Source organism: Plectropomus leopardus, chromosome 19 (assembly GCF_008729295.1).
Source record: "Plectropomus leopardus isolate mb chromosome 19, YSFRI_Pleo_2.0, whole genome shotgun sequence".
NCBI lineage: Eukaryota > Metazoa > Chordata > Actinopteri > Perciformes > Serranidae > Plectropomus > Plectropomus leopardus.
In genome coordinates this window covers 17,470,747-17,496,653 of record NC_056481.1, presented here as the reverse complement: position 1 = coordinate 17,496,653, position 25,907 = coordinate 17,470,747, and the positions used below count along the sequence as shown (strand labels likewise).

Here is a 25,907-nt window from a genome sequence, read left to right as displayed (position 1 = left end):
CAAAACTAATTTATTTATAACAGGTTATGTACATTCATTTGAGAAAACAGCCAAAGTATCACTACCAATTAAGTTATTCTTCTCTTTGCAAACGTTATAGTTAATTCTCTAAAGAAGTCTTACTTAAGTGTTCCCAAATGCCCGATAATTTTTTTTTCACATATTTACTTTTTTTCTCTGCAGCCTGGAACTTTTTATGTGTGTGCTACATGGTGCGAACTGCCTTTCCCACAAGAGCTAACGTCAAACAGACGCAACCTCGCAGTAAATAGTTCACATCATCCGAACAGAGGAAAAGAGGTTTCATTGGCTCAATTAGGTAAGAAGCATGTTGTTAAACAGATGTTTTTGTACTTGACTGTCACGGCTAACCTTTAGGAAAGCGGTCTAAGAGGACCTGGAGCAGCACAGCCCACTAAGGACACCCATATGAGCTGACTTTCCACTGCAGTGATTTCATCAGTAATGAGGCACTATAAGCTGCAGATGTTGTGTCAAACTCTCCAATAGCAACCATGGCAACAGGATGAACACACACAGAGGACCTTGCCCAAGGTGATCCAAACTCTCCTGTATGTGCTGCTGAGTGGGAGCCAAACTAGCTGACGTCTCTCAGGCATTGTTAATACTATAGCCTAACCAAGGAAGTTACACAATTCTGGCTGTTGTACTTTTATATATTAGAAACATATTTAGTTTTACACATGCAGTCTTTGAGTCTGTAAAGCATGGCTTCTTTTAATTTTGAAATTTTATATTTCAGCTTCACTGATTTTACGGGATTTCCAAAAAGCCAGCAGGACAAAACAATTTAAAGAAACACTTCAGAAAGATCAACCGTTTACCACCGCAGTTCCAAGTTTTTCACTACATTAAAAAAAATATTTAAAAGTGGGCCCAGTTTGTTAAAAGAGGGGATGTTTAAAATGGCAAGAACTAGGACAGAAAAAATAACTGTGCAGAGCAGCTCAACATGTAAGAACATTACTGTGTGCACAAACAACTGTGTTTATTAACTACAGCACAACACTCAGTCAGATGTGTCACTATCTGTTTGGTCACCAAATAAATCATCAACTGGCAATGATGTGGTAAAACAAGTCTTTCCAAAGTGAGATAAAAACGGGGAAACACATTCATCTGATACCCCCGAAATGTCTACCTCTTTGAATAAATCTTCAGTTCCTTTGTCTTTTCTCTATTCAGTTCTCTCCTTTGGTTCCGTCTACTGTTTTCTCTCTTCACTCCTCTGTCTCTCTGTGAATTAAGTGATGTAGATGCGGTGAAAGTCGTTGGCTCCGAAGGCGCAGTTGCACTTGGGGCACTTCCTCTGCCGGGTATCGTAACGCATCTTCAGACATTCGTAGCAGAATACGTGGAAACACTTTGTGAGCACCGTCTCCTTGTCTCGTGTGTTGCAGCAGGGGCAGCGCAGCTTGGCCTGGAGACAGGTTAACACATTATACACTGGCCAAACACACACTTGCCAACACTGTTATTACCTTAATCCATTGTATTGTAACACGCCTGATGCTTCAGGGTGTAACAAGTACGTTTGATATCCCCAGTCCGCAGTATTTCTGTGAAGGTTTGAGCTCACTTTTTGGCCCGTACTCGCAAATGAAAAATAGCCAATCAAGCTAATTACAAAAGTGCAGTAATTAGCAGTACAACATATAACTTTAACTAGACTGTTATAGTTCTGTAAACAACTGTTTACTGCAGGTTGTGCCAGAAAGCTGTTGGCGTTTTTACAACTCCCTCCCCACTAACACACGTTGATTAAAGCCATACATTTCTCAGCATATGTTCTCTCTTCCTGACCTTGTACTGGTTGATCTCCTCCTGCAGGATCTCATCAGCATCAGAGTACACCTCCACCTTCTTCTGTTTCTCCAGCTTCCTTCTCAGCCTCGACAGATCCTCCTGGGAGGCATCAGGTGAGGGATTGTTAAACGGAGACTCCTCATGTGATCTTCCAATCAAACATTCAAAAAGATTTTGGGGTGATATCCCCAGTGCTGTAACACAACATACCTGTGCTCGTTTCAGGTTGCTGCTCTCCCTCTCCCGGGCGGTGCGGTTCTCAGCCACAGAGACCTGGATCTCCTTAAGCTTGGCCTGCGTGTGCTCCAGCTGCACCTTCAGGTCCTCTGCCAGCTGGGCAGCCTCCACCGCCTGCAGGGGGAAAAGGAACCGGACACACTCAATAAAAAAAATAAAAAAAACTAATGATGAAATTCCTGAGCTGTAATGTGGTGGTAGTACAGTAAGCTTGGATAAAACTTTTCAGTCTGTTCTCTGTGCTTCAACTTTACAGTTCCAAACATGTACCAACCTAAACAACTGCACCACTGGTTTTGCGGGTTTTATCCTATTTACTGCAGAGAGTGTATATTTTCCGTGTCTGACGACCATTTTCCACAACATACCATAAGTGCTTAGATCCTCTTCATAGCTTCCAGGCTACCACTGGTTTCAGTTAAACTAAGCCGCTCCTTTTGTGTGTTTTCTGTTCTGTTTAATTTGACTGTTACGGTTGTCCCTACTTGTGAAAATCAAATGTAGAAAAACAAAAGAATTCACACACACGAGATGACCTCATTAGCAGTACATAAGTGTATAATTATTGTATACGTCCTACAATTAGGCACTTAAAGGGATAGTTCAAATGTTTTAAAGTAGGGTTGCATGAGGTACTTATCTATGGTCAGTATTTTGCAGGAGATGGAGGTCAGCATGCCCCCAGTTTGGAGAAGCAGGCAGAAGTACTGCCATGGAAGCTAAACAATATACTGCTGTGGATGGTAACAGCAGCACAATGTAAAAAAAACAGTTTAAGTGTATGCAATATTGAGAATATTTTCACTGCTTTGCTATGCCACAGACAGCCCTGTTATGTGACAAAAGCTGTTAACAGCTTTAATTTCCCATCTTTACAAAGCCACCAGACTCCACTGACAAAAACAGTCATTTTAGCTCCCTGAACATGGGAGCAGCTGGTCTATCGCTGCCTCGATCTGCAGTTCGTTGCAGTACTCTGTTTCGCCAATCTGGAGATGTGATGACCGACATGTATTGTACGTAATACAGTGACTATAGATAAATACCGCCGAGTAAGACCACATGAAAAGTTTCAAACTAAACCTTTAACTACTTCCAAAAAATGCAGGAAGCAGGACAGATGGTGGGTTTTAATTTGTAAACAACACAGCTCATTAATGCAATGTTTGGTAAAAACCGCCCCACAAATCTTGGATGTCAAAACCATGAGCACACCAAAAATGATGATGTGTACGAGCATGATTTGTGGCACATGCAATTATCCAGATCCTCTTACAATGTACAGTTTGTATTTCAGAACAAAGGCATCTGGCAGCAATCAAATCATCCAGTCATTAGCAAACCTTTACTACAAGAGCTGACAACATGATTAATGGCCTCTCTTCTCACCTTCCTCTTGTTGAGTTCTAATGCTTGAGTCCGGACAGCCAGCTCCTTTTCTAGAGCTGCAAGTGTGCTCTGGAGGACGCCCTCTTTTTCCTCTAGTTTCTGCACAACCAGCAGCTGGGCATCCACCTGGAGAGTGCCAGCAACAGTTAAAACCTTAGAGCCCTGACACAATAAATAACAATCACTGGTTAATTCTAGTATTAGTTGTTACATGTCACCTGGGTTTTGAATGTGAGAACTTGGTCAGCTAACTCCTCCTTCTCCTCTTTCAGCAACTTGTAGATCTGGTTAGATTTGATACGCTCACTCATCAGCTTGAAATTGGCGTCATCCTTCTCCCGTAACTGCTGCAACAAGCGGCTGTTCTGCTCCTGCATGTCCTCGAAGGCCTGGCCTGTTACATCCATCTCACTCAGCAAGGCCTCCTCCTCCTCAAGAGACACAGGAGTCAGGGATCAAAATCAACAAAGTTACAGTGACGGACAGCAATAAGGCTTCTGGACCCAGGTTAAAAACCGGCCTGCTGGGCTTAACACTTTTAAAGTCCTTTTAAATAATGTGAAGAAAAATATGTAATTCAATATAGATAATCAATTTATTTTTATGTAACTTAAAACATGTGTTCATAAATATGGTAATTAAGCACATCACACTTTAGTATTTCTTTAAGATAATGTTGAAACTTACCATATTTATGAACACACATTTTTAAGTTGATTCTTTATTTAAAAAATTAAGCTTTTTAAATCATTTAAAAGGAATTTTAAAGCATAAAGTAAGGTTAAAATATCCGAGATACCGGAGTTAACATCTTGCGATGATGACGTCATTCGGAGCCTGAGTCTACACAGTAGCGATATCCACGGTTTGACTAGTTAACTGCATTTTCATTTACAGGTGCAATTAAGTCTTAAACCCGAGAGGCAGTCAAGCTTTATCTTAAATTTGTGTTATGTGTCTGTTTTGTTGTAATTGGCAGGTCTATTTTTTTTGAAAAATCTAAACCATTAACAGGACTGTAAGAAACTGGTAGTGGAGACAAAAATGATAAATTAAAGCTGTGCCCACAGCAGTTTCATGCCACCCCTGCATAAGTCAGAGGCCCGACAGGGACACCAGAGTAAAAAAAAAAAAAGTCTGGATACGCCATTGTATAGTGATGCACAGATCAAGGTAAAAGCTCTTAACCCCTCAGTCTTGTGTATGCAAGAGAGTGTCAGAGAGAGTAAAAGAAGGTGAGAGGTGGACTACTGCAAGCAATGCTCCTGTAATTTCTTTATGTTATTCAGAATGCCGCAGGACCCACCAGTCAACTGGTTTGAGACATCACAAGTCACACTACTTTACGGCAGCTCAATAAATGACATTAATCACTTAGTTCAGTCAATTTGAGCTTGCTTTTCTTGAAATATGGACATTGTTTTTATATTTATCTATATTTATTTGAAGGCCTGTTGAGGCAACAAAAAACAGGCCTATCAAAACATATCTAATGTATTGATCCACTTCTTTTCATCAGGGTGATATTAGGCACAATCACAGATAACATATTACAGTTGTCTTTTTGCCCAGTTCCACATCGCCACTAAATAATAAAGCTATGTGTGCATTTATAAGAGAAGTGAGGCAGAAATTGAAGGTCACGCAACTCTCCCAAATAACTAATTGTCTTTATATGCTGTAATTGACAAAGTGATTCAGTTAATTCTGAGAAGTAACTTGTCACTGTAACTTATTACTAATTTTCAGTAACATACACAACACTTTCTCATGACTTTGATCTACTTATGACTTTTACATGTTTATTTTTATTTTGCTAGTTATTGTTGACTTGCACTGAATAGCTGAAGATGAATTAAGGAATCTGAATCTGAATCTCAGTCATATTCCCTTAATAGTACGAGGCTTATTTCATGATAATGTTCTGTATTCACATCGGAAAATAACTAAAACCAATCCACGTGTTGCATGTGTTTCTAACTCCTTTCTTTATGACTTCTACATAAACAAAAAACACACATCACAACATACAAAGAAATTCTGTTTTGGCTCAATACTATTGTTTAAATAAAAACACAGGCATCTGTTCAGCCTGAATCAATAACATGGCTCACTGGTAGATTTTGGTATCAGGTATCACACAAGTGCAGTGTGTGAAGTTTTGGAATTTGACTGTGCTGCCATCATATTACATGATGTGATTAATTACATTACACCTTCACTGGCCTTTTTATGACCATCCACTTCGAGGTGCAATCACACCTGGTTTGTTTTCTGGGCTGCAGACTTAGCAACAAATTTTACTTTGCTGCGTTTGCTTCATGCTGCCCACTTACAAGCCAACTGGGGCCCATAAACAAAAGTCATATGAGCTCACAAGTAGCTTGTTTATTGGATAGTTTTGGCAATCGGTCCCCGCAAAGTTAAAACCTAGCAGCCAAGAACTGAGGAGGACAAATCAAATACATCTGAGTCCAAAACTGTTTAGTTGCTGTACTTTAACTTAGATAAGAAGGCAGAAGTGAAGAGCCACACACATCAGTTATCAGTCCCGCCCATGTTTGCCTTCTGTTAATCATGTTCTGCTAGACCTCCCAAGCATGAGCACATCTGTCTCTTCTACACTCATAAAATGGTATGGAACAACAGTTAAACAACTTAAAACACAGTCATAACCCTTGAACATTTTGGTTTAATTTCCTGTATTTTATTTAATTAGCGTCTCGGTGCTAAATGAAAAGAGACCTGCATTTTTAAGGTGGTCTTAGTGCAGTTATTTGCTTTGCACCAGAGTTCACTGACAGAATGGAGCTCAAATTGAAAGAGTAAATCCTCTTTGGGTGAAGAGAATATGATTCATATTAGGTGATAAGCCTCTGAGAATTTAAGATCATATTCAATGTAAGGTCAACAGTTGTTATCGTGACAGTTTTACATTATCTAATGTGGGTGTATCCCCTATCTACGCAATTCAAGTTTAAGAATTACGATGACATTACTCAACCATTTGACCTCAGTCAGCTAATAGTTTTATATTTTCCATCTCTTGACAGACTGCTCTCTTATTCCCTAGATTACTAATGAGATTCCAAGTGTGCGTCTCAAAGTTTACAAGACAGCAGAGCCAAGTGAGTGAGCTCAGATCTGACAGTGTTTTACATACTTTGAATTTATCAGGATAGCTCATCCAAAAAAGATTTGCCTCACCCAAAATTATTGCACTTGTATATTTTTTTCCTAAAATGTCAACATGGTCGTTTCATAGCACCCCCCTCCACCACTTTTTAGCAGGTTCAGGGTATAAATGAATTTGTGCCAGATCGCAAAATATAACATAGATAACAAAAATAGATAAGAAAAAAATGTGTGAGATGTTTAATAAATACCAGCAGAGCTTTAGAAAACTATGTTGTCAGAAAGTAAGGATAATCAAATAGATATGGACAGTGTGAAAACCAGATTGTGATTACTGTTGATTCTTGTATTAAAGAGGTTAGTCTGGCAGATGTTTGTGTAAGGACAAACCAGACTGGCTCCAGTGCTTTCTTTTCCGCTCTTAAAAAACACTGTTACCATGCATACAGCCTTCAAATACCTAGAGATCAGTGTATTTATAAATACTATTTCAGATAGAAACTGCAGTAAAACAAAGAATCAAATGAAGGACAACTGTCATAAAAAAGGCAATGATAGTATTAAGCTTGCATTAAGTTAAACAAATGATCAAATTTAAATTCTGCGCTATAGCATAAGCTTTCAGTTCCTCTTTTGATGTCTAACATTAGGAGAAGCTTTTATCTTAAGCAAATGTGACACTCATTACACTATGTTTTTCTAACACAGTTGGCTTATTCATTTTCATATCTGGTGCTGCACCAAAACTTTAAATCTGACATATAGGGCTGATGATTCATGTCTCATGTCATGCGAGTCTAAAACACTTAATACATTTAAAAAGCAAAGGGGGATTTGAATTTTATCAATTTTGTACGTGTCAATTAATTGCAAAGACCAAAAATATGCATATGTGTGTAGACTGCATTTAAAAACCTCTTGGTAAAAGCTGATGCAAAATGATTTTTTGATGGATACACACTGCTGGAAAATAAAGAAAATTGTGGAGGGGCTGATGAAATATTTTCCGCTGAGCTTCAATGTTCTGGGAAGAAGTAAACAAAAGTGGCACACATGCTCAACCTTTTGCCAGAGTTGACATTCCACTCACACTTGAGTGTTTCCCTCAGATTAACAATGTTCGTGCAGGGTCAGTGAATACAGCACAGGTGGAAGTCTTCAAGACTTTTTTTTCTTCATTGGCTGTTTGCTGAGTTTAAGTCGTGGGGTGGAGAACTGATAAGTCTATCAGTTTGTGGTCTGATCGATCAGAGCTGATCTGATCAGATCGATGGAAAAGAGTAGTAGCTGCTACAGAGATGAGTGAAAGCAAACTTTTAGACCCAACGCTGGACTGTGTAGCTAGTTACATCTAAAATACGTTGGACAACACTAAAATGAGAGCGCTGTTCTATGAAATAGTGCTCTGTTTCTATATGAATGAATGAATAAATGAATGAATGAACGAACAATTTAGTTTTGGTTTCACTGTGCTTGAGTATGCTCTAAGAGCATGCTGCTCTGAATAATATATATATAGTCCAACAGGGCTCCGAATGAACGGTCCAGCTAAAAAAATAGGATATATAGTCCAGCAGGGCTCTGAATGAACGGAACTGATATGTGACAGACCGTCACAAATAAATGAATGTGTGGAAAACTCTGCAAGTTCTGACGTGTTTGAGAAAACAAAACACACATACCTGTTTGGTGGCAGCGAGTTTCTTTTGCAGATGCTCAATGGTCTCTTCTGCCACTCGGATCTTCCGGAGGGCGTCTTCATCAGCTAGCTTCTTGCTTTCCTTCCTCTCCCTCTCTTCCAGCTCTCGCACTCGCATCCTCAACTCATCCACCTGAGCGGATCGATAGAGTAGGGATTATGAGATGCAAAAAAGAAATGTGCAAAGTAAAAGAAAAGAACAAGAAGAAGAAAAAGATCAAAGAACAAACCTCAGCTTTAGATTTACGTTCAGCTGCCATAAGCTGCACTTTGTCCCGCTGCTCCTTTGGAGCTGACTTGTACATGTCCAACAAGAGCTTCATCTCTTTCTGGGACTCCTGGGCTTTTCTGATGGGTTGAAGGAGACAAAGATCACATTAACATTAGCAATACCATCAGTGCAGTTAACTAAGAGCCTCAAAGCGTGCACACATTTGCTTTAAGAGACATTGTTGCTGGAAAAAAGGGTAAACAATATCAAGGCACAAATATAGATTAGATATAATGAGAAGTGGACTAGAGTAGATAGGAACGTACTTGAGTTCTACTCTGAGCATCTTCAGTGTGTCTGAGTCCTTCCTCTTCAGCTCGTCGCTGCGCTGCCTCTCTCTCTCCCGCTCCCTCTCTCGTTCTCTCTCAGCCTCCCTCTCTCTCTCTCTCTCCCGGGCCCGCTGTCTCTCCAGCTCCTTTCTCCTCTCCTCCTCCTCCTCCTGGTCCTCATCCTCCTCTTTCTTCACATCAATGCTGTCACTCGTGGACTCCTCTATAATCAGAACCCCTGTGTCACCACTCTGACAGCGCAACTGTTGAGAAAGCAAAAGAAATTTTTAAACATGACTATATTTCACTGGTAAACACAGCGGCGTTGGTTAGGGGAAAAGTATCTCTACTAATGTTTCGGTTTTGCTTAAAAAAGTCCTCTGGATCTCACTGAATGAAACATAGTACACATTTGTCAGTGAAAAACGTAATATACCTTATTGATCTCCATCTGTGTTTCCCGCAACTTCCTCTTATAGCGCTGTACATCACCTTTCAACTGCAAGTTGTGGTTCTGAAGACTGCTGATTAAGTGTCGCATCTCCCTGTTGATTGGTCCTGAAAGCACAGAGACAAAGGATGAGAAGCACACGAACACAGAGCACAGAGCACAGAGCACAGTCAACATGTGGTTTCATTTGAGTCATTCAACATTATCTGATGCTGTAAATGATGAACTTAACTGCATAGTGCAAAGGTGTGTTATCACGACAGGCATGATACATATGCACTGTTCCCATAACAACAGCGCCTAGGCTAACAGATAGATAAAAACATATTCTGCTTGATCAGTGCAACCTCAAATTACTGTAATCACTTGATGGCAGTGCATAAAACATAATTCAACATGATTCATTAATACAGGTATAGATATATTTCCAAATAATGTATAAACAATGCACAACACCATGACACGACTCCCCCGCTTTCTTCAAAGACCTGTTACCTGATATAAGGTGTGTGTAATGAAAGGTACCTGCTTGCTCGTTGGCTGCCAGGTTCTGCTCAAACTCAATGCGCAGCATCTCATACTCTTTGCGCACCTGGGCCAGGGTGTCCTCCAGCTGGATGACTTCAGTCCGCAGCTTCTTCTGAAGGGACAGCTCATCACTCTAAACACATGAAAACAATAACACATTGATGACCATGTTGCCAAGCAGTGGTAATAATAGACTGCCAGGTTTAAGTTGCTAGGGCCAAAATGAGTGAAGACAAATGGTTGGAATGACAACACTGGGCTACAGTCAAGATGCAGTGACGAAAACACTAAGGGATCTTACATTGTCTCTGGTGAAAAACAACTTATTTTTAATGAGATCAACTTGTAAAATGTACCTCCATGTGCTCAATCTGTCGCAGATGGGCGTTCTTGGCAGTGAGCAGGAGGGCTCGTGCCTCATCCAGCTGGGTTTTCACCCCAAGGGACTCATTGTACAGCAGGGAGAACTGGGACTGCAGACATTTGTACTCTAGAGTCTCCTTCACAACCTCTTCTGGAATATTCCTCAAATCCATCTATAAAATCAGGGGATGACAGTGCAGGGTGTGCATTAGAAGTCTGTTACCACAGTAAACGGACCCAAACTATGATGTCAGCTTGTCTTAAGTGAAATGGATTTTTGACAACCTAGTGTAGTGTTACGTCTAATCTAACAACCAGAGATCATATCTTCACCTTGAGCTTCTCGCTCTCCCTCACAGCCTCCTGGAGCTCCACCTGCAGTTTCTCCAACTCTGCCATACGACTATTAGCCAACTCCTGATTGTGCTCCAACTCTGCATTTAGACTTTCAAACTAGAACAAAAACAAAGACAAGGTGTTCTGGATCGTTGAAATGTACATTGTATAAAAAAAGTTTTGCCAGCACAAACTGAAAATTAAGATATTAAGGAAGTTATCTGCAAATATATAGATGTATGTCACATACACATAATTACAAAAGGGCGCCTCCGATGAACGCTCACCTTCTGAATGTTCAGTGTTATCTGGCCTCCCGGTAGTCCACCTGAGCTGCCGGTGCTGCTGTATCCAGACTTCAGCTGCAAAAATTAAAGCACAACATAGGTCAAAAACAAGAGCAAACATGACAGAAAAACAACATGAAAGCACAGAGCAGGCCTATGCATTTTATGACATCACTCAGACAAGGCTTTTTTTAAATGTTCAGATCAGCTGCATCAACAGCTGGATGTTCATTAATAAGAACACCTGGCTCTAGAGATGGCAAATTTGAAATGTTTCAATACTTCTAAACCATTGCTTTGAAACGTTTTGAAACGTTTCAAAACCTGTTCACTCTACATTGGCATCTACTGGTAGAAGCTTGCATTGCACCCATTTATCATTGTTTTTTTTGTAAGCTACCTTTTCCCCAGCCCAAAAGCCGACCTCAATAGGTGTCATGCAAATCAAATCAAACTGCTTTTTATGTAGTTCTTGTAAGATATGGTGACTATGTCATATCATTATTAGCTATGTGACCTAATGACATTGTTCTTATGCTATGCTACAGTTAGTTTGTAGAACATTTTAATGGTTTCATTCATTAACAGAGACTTAATCTGTCCAGGTTTGGTACCGATCACGTGACGTTTCAAAACCCGTCTCAAACCTGTCCTGAAGTCCTGAAGCTGGAAGTGACGAAACGTTTCGAAACAGTTCGATTCTTGGTGTCAAAATTGCCAACTCTACCTGGCTGAACATGCATGGATGCTCTAGGTCTTATGACTTTATGGGCGTGCCTTGTGGACAGATAAAAATCACACACACACTCACACACACACAGACACAGACACACACACACACACACACACACAAAAGTTGCATGCAGATAATTTCATGCCAACACACCTGCTCCATGGCTTCAGCCAGATGTTTGTTGAGCTTTTGTTCTCTATTGCGGAGTTTCTCCATGTCCCACTGTAGGTCTTCCACCGTCGTCTCCATCTCAGACACCTTGGTCTCGGAGCTGGTCACCTTGTCCACTAACTCATTGTACTGCAAAAAGGGCAAAGACATGACAACAGATGTGTCATTCTAAATCCAGTCATCACATTACAGTTACAAATACGTTTGGGGAGCTACTGGTCTTGCATAGCCAGCCCTATTTCAACACGTCTTTTTAGCGCTGTGGTGAGCAAGCAAGTCGAGTTAGTTTTCCAGGGTGTCTGCAGATATCAGACATTTAAATGTGATGCTTTAAAGACCCTTTTAAGGTGAGTTATAACAAAATTTAAGGCTGACTGATGAACAAATTATCATTTTCTTATTCAAGCATAGCAAGCAAGTCTATAAGTAATACATATGTAGTCCAGCACAGAGGTAGGTTTTATTTATAATACAGTTAATATAGTGTGAGTTAGTTTGTCAAAGGTAAGTGCAAGCATAAAGAAAAAAGTGCAGGTTCAGTGGCAGGTTTAAAGATTTTTAACATCAAAAATATCATGCAAAAGAGCTTGGCTCATATTGACAAAAAAATTAAAAGATGGATAAATGATACTTGATTAAATGTTTGTGGAAATTATGACATATTTAATTCAGTTTTAATATTCTTTATCTTATTTCTTTGGGCCTAATATTTACAAAGTTGAAATTAAGACATTTTAAAGGACCTGCAGACATCCTGGTTTGAGTGTGTTTGGCCCGTTCATTGCAGTTTATATGCCATTTAAACACATCTTTCTCCGTTAAATTCTAACATCATCTATTGGTATTGAAAGGCCAGTTTATTTAATTTTATTTAATGATGTACCATTTTGAAGAAATAAATATTAACAGGCTACTTTACTGTGGTAGGAAGGCCAACCTCTTTAATGTATTTCTCTATTTATTGATATGGAGTTTTATTCTGAGGTCTTGCCACATGTTTCTGTAGAGTGCTCTTTGGGCTAGCTCCAGCAACCTTTGCCATCAGATTTGTTGTTTGTTAAAGTGCATAAACGGAAAATCTTATGTTCTGTGTGGACATTTGTTAGGTTTAACTTCATACTGTTAACCAGCAGTCTTGTGACAGTGCATCTAAGACAATGCTGCAGAGTAATGCAAAAGTAATGTGACAAGTAGTGTGACAAATTACTTTCTACAGGGTATAATTAATTAAATAATGCATTTTTTTTAGAAACGAGTAATATTACTTTTTGAGTAACAACCCCAACACTGATCATCAGTGACACAAAAAAGCAATTGCCCCAAACACAAACACATTTTTACAAATTTCTCATTCACATATTCCAATCATTTCTGACACACAGACACACTCATACCTAAACAAAAGCACAAATATACACCACACACACTGACACCCCCAAACAGTGCCAGGACCATCATACCTCCATGGACATTTTGTGATGTCGACCCTGGAGAAGCGTGGCGAGGTCTCGCAGTCGACTGTTCTCGTCCAGCAGAGTATGATTCACATTGATGATTTCTGACTGGCTATCGTCCTCACATGCTGCCAACGAACATCAAGATAGTTGTGCCAAATTAGAGTAGTGCAAAGAAAAAAAACTGCTCAGATTTAGCGACACTAACACCTTAGTTCTGAAATATAAACTAACAGTAACAGGTAATTAGTTTTAATGCAGGATATAAAATGTGATGCAGGTGTTATGGTTTGTGTGTTACTGCCAGATCATACATGAATGTGTCAGTATCAAAGATATTTCCACAGTTACCTGCAGCTTGGACTTGCTTGCACATGAGGTCGATGCGGCTGTGCAGCCTGTCAAAGACGCAGACTAAGCAGGCAATAGCTTCCTTGCTGAACTGCATGCGGTCTTGGAGGTGCAGGGTGAGCTCCTCCTCACTGCTGTGCTCCAGTGTAGTCAGGAAAGACTTGGCATTCTCACTTAGAGGCGCAGGGGGCGGCGATGGATCTGAACATCAGAGGTATTTATGTGTAAGACTGGTTAAATTCATCAGATTATTGACTGATAAACAGCATTACACCTAAACTTTCAGCTAGAAAATGTATGAGTTGGTACAGTCAGTGACTTGACAATTGTAAATGAACATTTTGCAAGTTCTCACAACATTTCAAGCATGCAAAAATGGATGAGGCAAAAATTGATAGAGGTTTGCGTTGTTTTACAACAGCACGAAATTCTACAAGCTTTTTGCCAGAAGGGTATACTAAAAAAAAAAGGGAAACTTAAAAGTGTTTGCCCACTTCACACTTCCAATGTTTATTTCTCATCTTAAAAACAGATACGTTAAGATTCAGTAATATTGTTACTGCCATCTGCCTGTACCTTCATTTTCCAAACACTGAAGGAAAATACACTAAACAATATGACTATCAGACATTTGATGGGTATTTTACAGCATATAGATGCTCTTTCATCTACATCTACTTGTGTACTCTACCTGTGTGTTAAGCACTAAAGATTGATTTTAAGTGTTTTTGAAAACATTGGACAAAATAAGAAGCAAGGGTAAACAACAGGAGCAATAAAACAGAAAGATGGGCTTATCCAAATACCAGAGGGGAATGGATATTAAACCTTAATGTGGAGTCACACTTATGTACAAATCCAAATTATTTTACTGAAGTCAGAAAACAGATTATTTGGTCAGTTCATACCAGTCCCTAAATGCAGCCAGTGATGGAGATTTTCCAGAGATTAAGCCGTTGAGGAAAAACCCTGCTACCTGTTGCTGAGTCCGGTGGTGGCTCTGTGGGTGTCAGCAACTCTTCCGAGCCAGCAGGAGGAGGGGGCTGCTTCTGCTCTTCCTGACGATCTTCCTGATGCTCCTCCTGCTGCTGTTGCTGCTGCTCTGCCTGCTCCCCTTCGTTCTGAGCCTCTGGAAGTGGCGGTGGAGGCGCGGCAGAAGTTGGTGAAGCCAGACTGACACCATCTTCCTCCATTGGCGTAGGTTCAGGAAGAGGGGGCGCAGGCGGAGCATGAGAAGATGTCACTGGAGCCTCTGGCTCAATACGTTTGCGAAGAACTTGCACATTCTCTTCCAACTGCAATCAGACACACAAGGATTAAAACAAGAGCTCATCATCTCTCATGGGTGTATTTAAAGGACCAGTATGTAAGATTTAGGGGAATATATTAGCAGATATAGAATATATTATAATAGGTATGTTTTCTTTAGTGTATAATTGCATGAAAATAAGAGTACTTTTGTTTCCCCTGCCTTAAAAATAAGTCATTTATATCTACATGGGGAGTGGGTCCCTGGTTTACCATGGCCATCATACTAATAGGCCCAAATAAAATGAGCAGCGACAAAGTTATGCTGTTTTATAATGTGACAGTGCATAATTTAGTTTCTAGCGATTAAAATCCTCGGAAGCAGTTATTTTGGAGAAGAAGAAACCTTTGCGGATAATTAAGCTTTCTGTGAAGTTCTTCCGAACGTCTGGATTATCAGAGAAAAAAGGTGACTTCACATTAGCATGTGTTGGACTAGCCCACACTAACATGCTATAGTGTGTATGCAATACATGGATTTTTAAATTGAAACTGTTCATTGTGTTTTTGATCAATTTAAATCATTGTCTGGAAAGGGAGATATCTCTGCAGATAATTCGGCTCACGGTAATTCTCCTAAACATCAACATCAGTAAAAGGTGAGTGGACATCCACTTACGAGATAAAAGGTATGAGCCTGTTTTGAAGTAGCAGAAAATCCCAGAGATGCCAAACCACAACGGAGATTCACTGATTTACAAAAACTGCTTTATTCAGTATTTACTGCTGTTTTAATTGCCTGGTTTGTTTGTTTGGAGAGGAAAAGACCTCTGATAAAAAACCTCCTGAATGATGAACACTGAAGAAATTCCAGACAGGAGAAATTTTAGCTGGTTGCAATCTACAATTCACCGCTAAGCCCCACTAAGTCCCCCTCAATTTAAACACTTTCAACCTTTCATGTGCAAAACAAATAATCAGAAAAATCAGACTGTGTTGTTCTAAAACCCAAGACCTGTAATTTGTGAGACCTTTGACTATAACTATCATGGTGCTTTCACAGTCTGACACAGTGCAAAACTGCCAAATAGCTACATATATGTACATGCACATAAATATAATAAAATACATAATACTATAGTTGGTCAGGTTAAGACAGACAGTTGAATAACATCAACATGTGCTGCATTTGTTTGTGTTGAATGCCTGGTGGCTTTTACAAAATGAGACCCTCTGATCTTGTGTTTATATGGACATTTCTGAAATCAACTTTCAGCTCAAAACTGGGTTCACTAGGGTGAAACAATGTCATTATATGTGAAGAGGTACCTGTGACCAGTAACGGTTGACAATCAGCAAGGTAGTGTCATCAGTAGCCTGTCTCTTCTCCAACTTCTCAATTTTCTCTCGTAACTCATCCTCCATCGTCTGTCTCTGCTCCAGCCGCTCACACAGCTTCTTATTCTTGAACTGGAGGACCTTCATGTCCATTTCCTCCTGCACAGAACAAATACAAACACCAAAGTGAGGATTCTGGATGTTTGGCAAAAAATACCTGAGATGAGCTATGATGTACGGTCATCCTGGTGATAGTAGCAGTAAATACACTACAGATGGTTATGTGATTAACACCAAATGACTGACTGTAGAGGAGACTCCAGCAATGCGTATGGGCTCAATGAGAGTGGTGGTGGTCTTCTCCTCTTTTTTGCTTTTCTTCTCAGGTGGGCCAGGGGGGCTGTCCCCTCCTGAGGGACGCTTTCCTCCCCCAGCACCTGACATGTTTCCTTCCCCTGCAAAAGGACAAACATAACATCAGGTGACTTCATTCCAAAAACTTGAAAAGATCTCAAAAGTGTTCAAGTCAATGAGGACACAATACTCACATTTAACTTATTTGTTTTGCTCACATGAAAAATGATGTGGGCAGAATAAATGAGCCAAATGTGAATAATTTGTCTTTATTGATTTCATCACTTGTGATTAGTGATGTGAAGCAAATACATAAGTGGAATATGAGTATTTTGTCCTCCTCGACTTCCTAACTGGAGTTGTGCTACATTGTGGAATAAGCTCACTGGATTTGGGGTTTAGCCCTCCACTAAGAATCCCATTGTTGCCGCGCAATCTCTTTTTCTAAATAAAATGGCAAAAAAATCTTTAAGAAACTGCACATTAGTTTACAAATGGAGAACTCATTCATTTGATGACAGCTAGCAACGCCATTAGCCTTGCGTTACAAGCGCAGGGGCCACTGATTTTAAATAGCTCCTGTCACTGCGCTTTGTGTGAAAATATGTGTTCCTGGACGGTTACGCTGTTTGTTATTGTTAACGGCGCTGCATGAAAAGCTACAGACAATTTTAATTTGTTATTTTAGCTAAAGACTAACGAACATTAGCACGGTTGCTAACGCTAGCCATGCTAATGCTAAAGGTAATTCTTCGAAACCTGGCTAGCTAAACGGCGCTTTGTCCAGCGTATTTAATGACTGGCGGCTACCACTTTTACTCAAACACTATCACAACACGCGTAAGTTATTCTCTAGACAAACTCTATATGCAATGAAATGTATTGACCGTTTTCTGACTAATATTAACGATACAAACCTTCACAAGGAGCGATTGAAAATGTAACTCAGTGCATCGGAGAACCTACAGGATATGACGTCAATGTACTTCCGCAGATTTTTTCATCTAACCAAAATAACAAATAAAAACTAGATTGAAAAATTATTTATTAATTTAATATGTGTTTTAAAATGTATCTTAGACTTATTTTTAGACTTTTATTTTACTGTCTCTAGAAGTATGATTATCATGAATATGATTTTTTTTTTTGTAAAACGTACCCCACTGCAACCCTCACTCCGGCCTCACGGGGGCAGCACTGTCACATTGTGTATTAACAGTCTGTTTCGAGGAATGTGACTAGAATGTAAACAGTGCTCTAGTGCTAGCCAGCAAATGGGAAACATCATCGGCAGATAACTTTGATACTGAATCGTACACGTATGGATTCACGATAAATAACTCGAACCGCGATGGTACTTTAGTACTGAAACCTTATTCGACGTCTCTCGCGCCGTCTTGTCGTTTGGTTGCATACAAGGTGAGTAGCTTCCTGTTCGGTCAGTGAACCTGCTGCTGCAGAAAGGCCAAGTTTAACACAGCGAGCTAACTGTCGTGATGGATCAAGGGAACATTTTCAAATAACAACAGAGTGGAGAGAGATGAAATATAGCAACAAAGTGTCCTGCTAACTAGAATTTAACTAAAGCTAAACAAAACACTTCCTTGTCAGGAGCTAGCTCGGTAGTTCCTGTTATTGACCTTAAACTTTACATCCATGTTTTTGACACACCATACAGCACTCTCACAAAGTGAAACATGTCCCTGACAGTATGTTGTTATTACAGATTCATATGCTGTCACCATGACCAAAGACATCGTTGTTGGAGATGAATTACCAGACTGGGTGGGGGCCAAGGAGTTTTACCAGAAATATGACCCTAAAGAGGTGATTGGCAGGTGAGTCTAACCAAATAACCTGGAGAGGAATTTCAGTTTTGTATTAGGATGATGAAATAAACATGCTGTATTCTGTGTGGTCTTTCAGGGGAGTGAGCAGTGTGGTGCGCAGGTGTGTGCACAGACACACGGGTCAGGAGCTGGCAGTGAAGATTATTGAGATCACAGCAGAGAAGATGACAGCCCAGCAGCTAGAGGAGGTAAAAACCTCCACGCTGAAGGAGATCCAAGTCCTCAACATGGTGAAGGGACACTCCTCAATCAGTACGTTGGAATTTTTTTGAAATGTGGGCCACTTTAATCTTCTGATCATGGAGATTAGAAAGTGTTGAAACCTTTTTTATGTTTTGTTGATTCCCTACAGTCACTCTTATTGATTCCTATGAGTCCACTACCTTCATATTTTTGGTGTTTGACCTGTGAGTATTACAACAAATAGCTCAAATGCAGTCATCTTTGTAATTCTTCCCTAATATGCAAGTGAATAATCATGAAATCAAAGGTGCAATGGTATAAAGTTCTTGTATTCATTCACAGCATGAGGCGAGGCGAGCTGTTTGACTACCTCACAGAAAAAGTTACTTTGAGTGAGAAGGAAACCAGGTGAGCTCAAGCATCAACACATGCTGTCACTCTCTGGAACTGGAAAAAAAAATTGTGCCTTATTAGAGGTTTTTAACTCTGTTTCTGTGTGTTTTAGCCTCTCATGCCGTAGTAAAAAAGTGTTTTTGTTTTTTTTTTTTAAATGGTACTGTTACTGTTTTATTGCTGCTTGCAGTTTTCTCAAGAACCACTCATACAAACAACTCCCATTCAACACTCCACTTGCTTTGGGTTTTAAGCAGTACATCTAGGCCCCAAACAGCTAGAGATTTATGATTACATTTAGATATGAAAAATACTGAACTATATTGCTATTCTAAGTCAATGTACCCTGAAAAACATACAAAAGGCCCCCAAAACAACCCCAAAAAAAGCATGCAACTCAATAGTACACTACTTACTTATTGTATATTTCTACCTCAGGGGAAAACATTTCATTACTACATTTACCTGATGGAGACATGTGACTGGTTACATCCCAGATTCCAATCTAGTCATTAAGTATTAATTAAAGTTGATGCATTATTAATGATTAAACTATCCAGTATTATAATAGTACTGAAAGCTCCACCATGAACAGACTTGGAAGTAACTGTTGTGTGCATTGTGCCTGTAATTCCTCTCTGTCTCTTTTTATTTTAAGAAAAAAAATTGAAAGCAGGACTTAAATTGTGCCTCAGTAATAGTTTTACTATTAAAAGCTACAGAGCACTTTTCAAAGTTTATGCTGAACGTGTTTCATGCCCAAATTGTGCCAAATTCGACACTGCTTTTTACTGCTTCATAGTTAGATGCCACCTGGAAAAGAGACCTAATCCACGTAAAGTTAGTGATGTAAAAATGGATGTGCTTTGTAAAAAAAAAAAAACACTTTACAGGGGAATGAGGCGCGCGCTCCCCTGGGGGGCGCGCAGCCTCCCCCCCCCCACCATCGCCCCCCCGGACTTAAAACCTGAGAACATTCTCCTGGATGATCAGGGACACATTAAACTGTCTGACTTTGGCTTCTCAGTGCAGCTACAGCCTGGAGAGAAGCTTAGAGGTACTGCACTATAATATCAATATTAATGATTGGTTTATATGTAAATTCATTGTATAAACAGAGGGTCAATTGAGCTGTTTTGTCTTTTATTCTTATTAGAGCTCTGTGGGACACCTGGTTATTTGGCCCCTGAAATACTGAAATGTTCGATGGATGAAATGCACTCAGGCTATGGCCAAGAGGTCGACCTGTAAGTCTTTCTATTGTCAATAACATTTATTTGAAGCAGCATTTATGTTGCTAAAAATATACAAAGTGTGATCATGGATTCTTGCTTACTTGTTTTGGTGCACGCGGTTGACAGCTGGGCGTGTGGCGTGATCCTTTTCACCTTACTGGCCGGCTCACCTCCATTCTGGCATCGCAAGCAGATGCTGATGCTGAGGATGATCATGGAGGGTCGCTATCAGTTCAGCTCACCAGAGTGGGATGACAGGTCTGACACCGTGAAAGATCTGGTGAGATTATATTCTGTCGACTGATATATAAATAAATAAATAAATAAATAATAGCATGTTCATTTTTTCATATTATTCTCTCCTCAAGTGTCACTCAGCATTTAAGCAAGATGCAACAATTATTCAGTAGAAATAGAATGTGTGATTTTGATTTTGACAAGATCATGAGGTTAAACCATGAAGCTACACTGATCACCCACAACATAAACCACTGACACGTGAGATGACTAAAATCTGTCCTCGCAAAAGATGCAGTGTTCTGCAGGGAAACCTTGTATAGTTAAAGCTGTTTTTTGGAGTTTATGTTGAAACTTAAGTATGTTTTTTTTTAAAAAAAAAATCTTTTTTTCCATTTAGAATTCTAAAAGGTCTTCCAGAAAAAACACAAAATCTTTTATTAATCTGTATCAATTTAGTTCTGTTCTGCTGGAAAAACTGGTATTCATGTGGATTTCACCTGACATGCAAGATCTTTAAGATTAAAGATTCAATTTGTCATTTTTCTTTTGTATCTGCATACATAAAAATCACAAAATGCTGTTATCCCAGCCCATAGTAGTGCAACAGAGGGTACTGGCAAGACCAACAGATGCTGAATCAAATCATCGAATCTGGAGAACATGGATGCTGTGAACTCTGTGTCACATTCCTCGGGCCATTCTTGAACAGTTTTTGCAATGTAGCATGGCACATTGCCCTGCAGAGGGGGGCACTGGCTTGGGGTAGTGTTCTTGGTCTGTGACGTTGTTTGGGTTGGTGATGCACGTCAGAACCCAGCAGAAAATTGCTTTGTCACCAGGTGATCAATGTTATACACCTGTCAGTGGTTTTGATGTGGCTGATGGTTTATTTGGTTGTTGTGTTTGTTAGAGAGCAGCATCTACAGCATTACACTCATCCTGATTTTCACTTCCTTCATTTCACAACCATTTTGCTTGCTCAGATTTCCCGGCTGCTGGTGGTGGACCCAGCTGTCCGTCTCACCGCTGGGCAAGCTTTAGCACATGCCTTCTTTAGACAGTATCAGAAGGAGGATGTGCGGCTCTTCAGTCCCAGAAAGACATTTAGGGTGAGTCACAACTGATTTAAAATTCCATCTCCAGAAGCAAATATCGTCTCTCTTCTCACCTGCTCTCCTGTGTTGCCTCTTCAGGTGTTGATTGTCAGCGTTCTGGCCTGCATCAGGATGTACAGCCGTTACCGCAGGGCTCGCCCGCTGACCCGGGAGGTGCTGGCCAGAGATCCTTACTCCCTCCGTGGTGTCCGCAAACTCATCGACGGCTGCGCCTTCCGCATCTACGGGCACTGGGTGAAGAAAGGGGAGCAGCAGAACCGAGCCGCCCTCTTTCAGAACACGGCTAAGATCATGCTGCTGGGCCTGGAGGACTTTGAAACATAAGAAATCAACCTCATTCCCAACCACATTGATTTTTATTTAAAACATTTGCATGTGCTGTCAGTGTTTGTCTTGTCGAATTACTGTTTGTAATTTTAAGCTGTGGAGTTCAGGGAGAGTTTGTATGCCTTAATGAGCACTGTGGTTCTGCAAGCTAAAGATAAGCATGCACGTCTTATCTCATCCAAGTTTGCGACTCTTTGAAACTCTTCTTGTTAGGTCATCATGTTTGCAGTAGAGGACACGTTGCACAATCATTTGATACAACACATCACTTGAGTACATAATGTGTGTTTAGCATTTTGCCTGATGATGGTCAGTTATAACTGAGGAGAGGATGTGTTTCTAAGCACTGTGTGGCTGAAGCGGACATTAAAGCACTGTGATTAATTATTTAATGGGTAAATATATATACATAGCGTAAGATTTACAGATAGTCCAGTGTCATAAATTAGTAAAAGATGACGTGAAACATTCAGTACAGTATTTGGAGTGTTTTTGGGACCCTGTAGCTGCCATGCATGCAGACATTCCTCTGTACACTTGAACTAACTGTGAAGAAAACTTGTGACTGTAATTCCTTTTCAAACTAACCAACACCATTCCCTACTCGGTCCATTCTTTGGTTTAATAAGTGACACTTTTTCTTGAAAGTGCCTCTCTTGAGAAATGTGCAGTAATTGTACTAATGCAGACATGTACTGTATATGAAGAGACAAAGATTTTATTGACAATAAACTTTAAGTTTAAGCTCCATTTGTTGTATTTTGTGTGAGTGCTTATTCAGAATCAACATTTCTCATCCATTATTTTTTGGCCTTGTGGTTCGCCTGTGGAGAATCTAGTGTCCTGCTGTGTTGATCTGCAATGTCTTTCATTCGCTGATCTAGTTGTCCAGACACGAGTGTCATTTGCTCCCTGACCTCTTTCTCGATCAGTGTCTTCAGCTCTGACTTAAAACCTGGAAGTGAGTAAAACACAGCAGCTTAAAGAGTTGTAATGGTATGAAAACTTCTACTGTACCTTCTCAGCAAGTGTCAGGATTTCACTGTATGACAGTATAAATTAAGTTTTTGTCTCCCTTTTGACAATAACAACTAAAATAAAGGTGATATTTCCAATACTGTAGATAAGCAAACATACACTGTATGACCATTTTCATACCACAGTATACCTTTAAACCATTATACCACTACAGCCCCAGTTACAATACAACGTTTGAGGAGCATATGACCTAAAAAAACACAAACAAACAAAAAAAAAACCACATATTTGTACACAGTACTTTTATAATTTGTGATCCTACCAGGTGTGGCTCTTTCTGACTCCTCAGTGGATGCTTCCTGCATTTGAGGAGCACTGTCTGTCTTTGGCTCTGTTTCTTCTTTTGTCACATTTTCAACATCTGGTGCAAGAAAATTACATAGAAGTATTATAAATCTTGCCCACGGTGCTCTTAAATATCAAGAAAAATATGTTCTTCATGTGACACAACAAAAAACTCAACTTTTGTGCTACCAAAACTGCCTGTAATTGTTACCTGGAGCAGAAAAGTCCTTCGTGGTAGGATCATCCTGGTGTGGGATCCCAGAGTAAGTCAAAGATAAATCAAGTTTTACCTGTGAAAAAGACAGAATAGTTCTCATTATTCTCTCAAAACAAAAAAAAGATGTATGTTAATCTTTTGATACCCGAGCAAATTGGTTTGATTTTTTTTTTTCAAAAACATGCAGAGAAGGCACTACGCAACTTAACAAAACATAGCACAAAAACATGCAAGAAAATTGGTACAATGTTACAAGAAATTAAAAGAAAATAAGCAAGAAAAAAGTAGGGAAGAAAAACAAACAAGAAAATTACCTGAAAAAAGAGCAGAAAAATGAAGAATATATAAATGTATACTTTTTTCAATAACATAATTTTAAATATATTGCTATAATGATTATATATAGTTTTCTGGATATTTTCCCCTTGTCTTGATAGTTTTCCAATAATTTATGCAAAATAATTATTTTCCCAAATCTTACCTGTGGGGTGAAAATATATTTGTAGAGTTTGTAGTGTCTCATGTAGTTGTTGTGGATGTATTTTAAGATGCAGTTCACCTCCTCGGAGCTGAAGAGGTTGATACTAAAGGGAGGTCGCTGTAGTGGGCAAATCGTAGCATCAAAAATAAACACTGCATTCATGAATATTTCTGGGTTTTAAAATTATGTTCTGAGCAACAAAAAAAAAAAGACTTAAATTTTTTGACAGACCCTGATTGAGTGACAGAGGAGAAGCTCCTTACAGTATTTGAAACACTGCTCTATGTTGTTGAGTGGAGTTTCTGCAAGGAGACAGACATAAAAAAAAAAAATAAACCATGCAACAATATAAAATATCACTTTAAAGAAAGAATAATCATATAGAAAATGTGCAAAATCAGCATTACTTTTTTATGGGTATGTTCATCAAACTTCTTTTAACAAATACTGTTTTTTAAAAAGTACTTGTGAATTATGTAAATTTAAAATATTTTTACTCTGTTGTTAAAGTGGTTTACATTGATGAAGAGAAAATTATGACTTGTTTGGGACTTAAGTGAGACAGACTTGTGACTTACCAAACAATGACTTGGTCCACCTCTGCTATCTACATGGCAGTGATAATAATAACATGATTTACCTGTATTAGCCTCATGGAGGGCCTTGATGATGGACAAGAGAGCAGAAGTTTGTTCCCTTTTGAAGCTGCACTTTCTGCAAAACAGCACCATCTGGACGTACAACTCCAGCAGAACTCCTCTGTTGGGTTCAGGGAGGTCGACTCCAAACACACTGCATAAAGCACTGCCACAGAAGACAAGAAGTGTGACAGAAAATTGTCAGTGCTGCATCTGTGTTTGATTGTGTGTGAACAGATAGCTGTATTTCTGATCATGAACAGGGACAAAAACCTCTCCAGATCGGGAATGGACTGCATTTTGTCAATCTCCTCCATGTCATGGTAACTTACATCTGTCCTGAAAACAACCAGGGAATGGATTCAGGATTACACATGAGATTTTGTCATTAAAGCAACAAGCATTTAAAATGAACATAATCTGGATTGTAGACACTCACCATAACATCACTTTAGCTGTCAGGGCCTGTGGTACCTACAGAACAAAACAATAGCCTACATTACAAGGCAAACCTTAAGAGAACAGATGTATCCAGTGGTGGTGAACCGAGCAGACAGTAAACATCTATTCACTAGCTGTTGTGAAGCAAAGTAAACGTGTAGAACTCACCTTTATTTTTGTATCCATTTTTTTTATTTCTTGAGCTGAATCATAAGTTACAAATTAGTCATCAGGGGATCTTTTTCAACATGTACAATGCAGGCGTCAGTGAAGCGGTATCATTTCCTGTTTGGCTGCCACCTTGTATCCTAGCAACATGACCCCCCGTTTTTTTTCCATTTCCGGTTTAACGCCTTTTACAGAATCACGTACAACAATAAAAAAGAAAACATTAAAAAATGCCGACATATTTAATTACATTTAGGTCTAAAAGTTCTAGCCTACTACTTGGCCTACTTGAAAAACTAGACTGCTGTTTCTACACTAATCAATAATAATAATAATGATAATAATATAATAATAATAATAATAATAATGATGATGATGATAAACTACAATAAATAATGCAACTGAACTAAGTTTTAACTTGTGACTAAGTAAGCTGTATGCAAGTTAAGTAATAATAGCCTAATAAATTTTATTATTATGATATATTATTATCATTATTAGTAGTAGCAGAAGTAGTTCAATGTGAAAAATGAATCCGTTTCCAAAATAAAAGAGCAATTAAAATGGACAGGGGTGTTTGATTGTCCACCTGCATTGTAGCATATGTAGCATATTATCATTATTATTATTATTATTATTATTATTATTATTATTATTATTATTATTATTATTTAGTCTAGTAATAGGCCTTATAGCCTAGCCGAGTCTTTGTATTGGCCTAGTAGTAGCCTAGGCTAGACTCCGTCCTACAAACAAGTATTGTACTTAAACAGTGTGACAGTAGTGCAACGTAAACAAAAACAAACTATCATGGATGAGCTTATAATAAAGACATGACTATTATAATTATTACGA

General features: G+C 39.3%; 3 protein-coding genes across 4 annotated transcripts; 1 reads left to right on the top strand and 2 right to left on the bottom strand.

Annotated features, from left to right (window-relative positions):
- Nucleotides 1–285: 285 nt before the first annotated feature.
- rnf40 (ring finger protein 40) lies at nt 286–17,414 on the bottom strand. 2 transcript variants are annotated; one of them, XM_042508023.1, is made up of 20 exons: nt 17,359–17,414; nt 16,394–16,542; nt 16,079–16,246; nt 14,478–14,796; nt 13,502–13,702; nt 13,157–13,278; nt 11,679–11,825; nt 10,793–10,867; nt 10,503–10,622; nt 10,163–10,342; nt 9,804–9,939; nt 9,264–9,385; nt 8,825–9,090; nt 8,518–8,635; nt 8,271–8,420; nt 3,672–3,884; nt 3,454–3,579; nt 2,038–2,178; nt 1,825–1,926; nt 286–1,441 (listed from the first exon to the last, which is right to left on the bottom strand). In XM_042508023.1, exons 2-20 carry the CDS (start codon nt 16,529–16,531, stop codon nt 1,265–1,267), a joined length of 3,021 nt encoding a protein of 1,006 aa, XP_042363957.1. In that variant the 5' UTR covers nt 16,532–16,542; nt 17,359–17,414; the 3' UTR covers nt 286–1,264. The 2 variants fall into 2 exon arrangements, with proteins under 2 accessions (XP_042363957.1, XP_042363958.1); XM_042508024.1 differs by having other exon boundaries at nt 3,672–3,881.
- A 754-nt stretch (nt 17,415–18,168) lies between these two features.
- On the top strand, nt 18,169–22,534 carry phkg2 (phosphorylase kinase, gamma 2 (testis)). The gene is made up of 9 exons (XM_042508595.1): nt 18,169–18,279; nt 18,368–18,543; nt 18,644–18,698; nt 18,817–18,882; nt 19,761–19,924; nt 20,024–20,114; nt 20,229–20,382; nt 21,326–21,451; nt 21,536–22,534. The coding sequence occupies exons 1-9, from the start codon at nt 18,185–18,187 to the stop codon at nt 21,779–21,781; spliced, it is 1,173 nt and encodes a 390-aa protein (XP_042364529.1). The 5' UTR covers nt 18,169–18,184; the 3' UTR covers nt 21,782–22,534.
- A 50-nt stretch (nt 22,535–22,584) lies between these two features.
- On the bottom strand, nt 22,585–24,802 carry ccdc189 (coiled-coil domain containing 189; the record flags this gene model as incomplete). The annotated part of the gene is made up of 7 exons (XM_042508263.1): nt 22,585–22,739; nt 23,085–23,183; nt 23,319–23,397; nt 23,806–23,922; nt 24,037–24,107; nt 24,446–24,609; nt 24,717–24,802. Coding segments are annotated over 7 exons (771 nt in total), but the record flags the coding sequence as incomplete, so codon positions are not given.
- Nucleotides 24,803–25,907: the final 1,105 nt, after the last annotated feature.

Coding starts and splice junctions, on each gene's coding strand:
- rnf40 (XM_042508023.1), bottom strand. CDS start 16,531: ATGTCAGGTGCTGGGGGAGGAAAGCGTCCCTCAGGAGGGGACAGCCCC. Junction 10,343..10,502: donor GGGAGAGCGAGAAGCTCAAG/GTGAAGATATGA, acceptor CTGATTTTATAG/ATGGATTTGAGGAATATTCC. Junction 2,179..3,453: donor TAGAACTCAACAAGAGGAAG/GTGAGAAGAGAG, acceptor TTCCCCCTGCAG/GCGGTGGAGGCTGCCCAGCT.
- phkg2 (XM_042508595.1), top strand. CDS start 18,185: ATGACCAAAGACATCGTTGTTGGAGATGAATTACCAGACTGGGTGGGG. Junction 20,383..21,325: donor CTGACACCGTGAAAGATCTG/GTGAGATTATAT, acceptor TTGCTTGCTCAG/ATTTCCCGGCTGCTGGTGGT. Junction 21,452..21,535: donor GTCCCAGAAAGACATTTAGG/GTGAGTCACAAC, acceptor TTGCCTCTTCAG/GTGTTGATTGTCAGCGTTCT.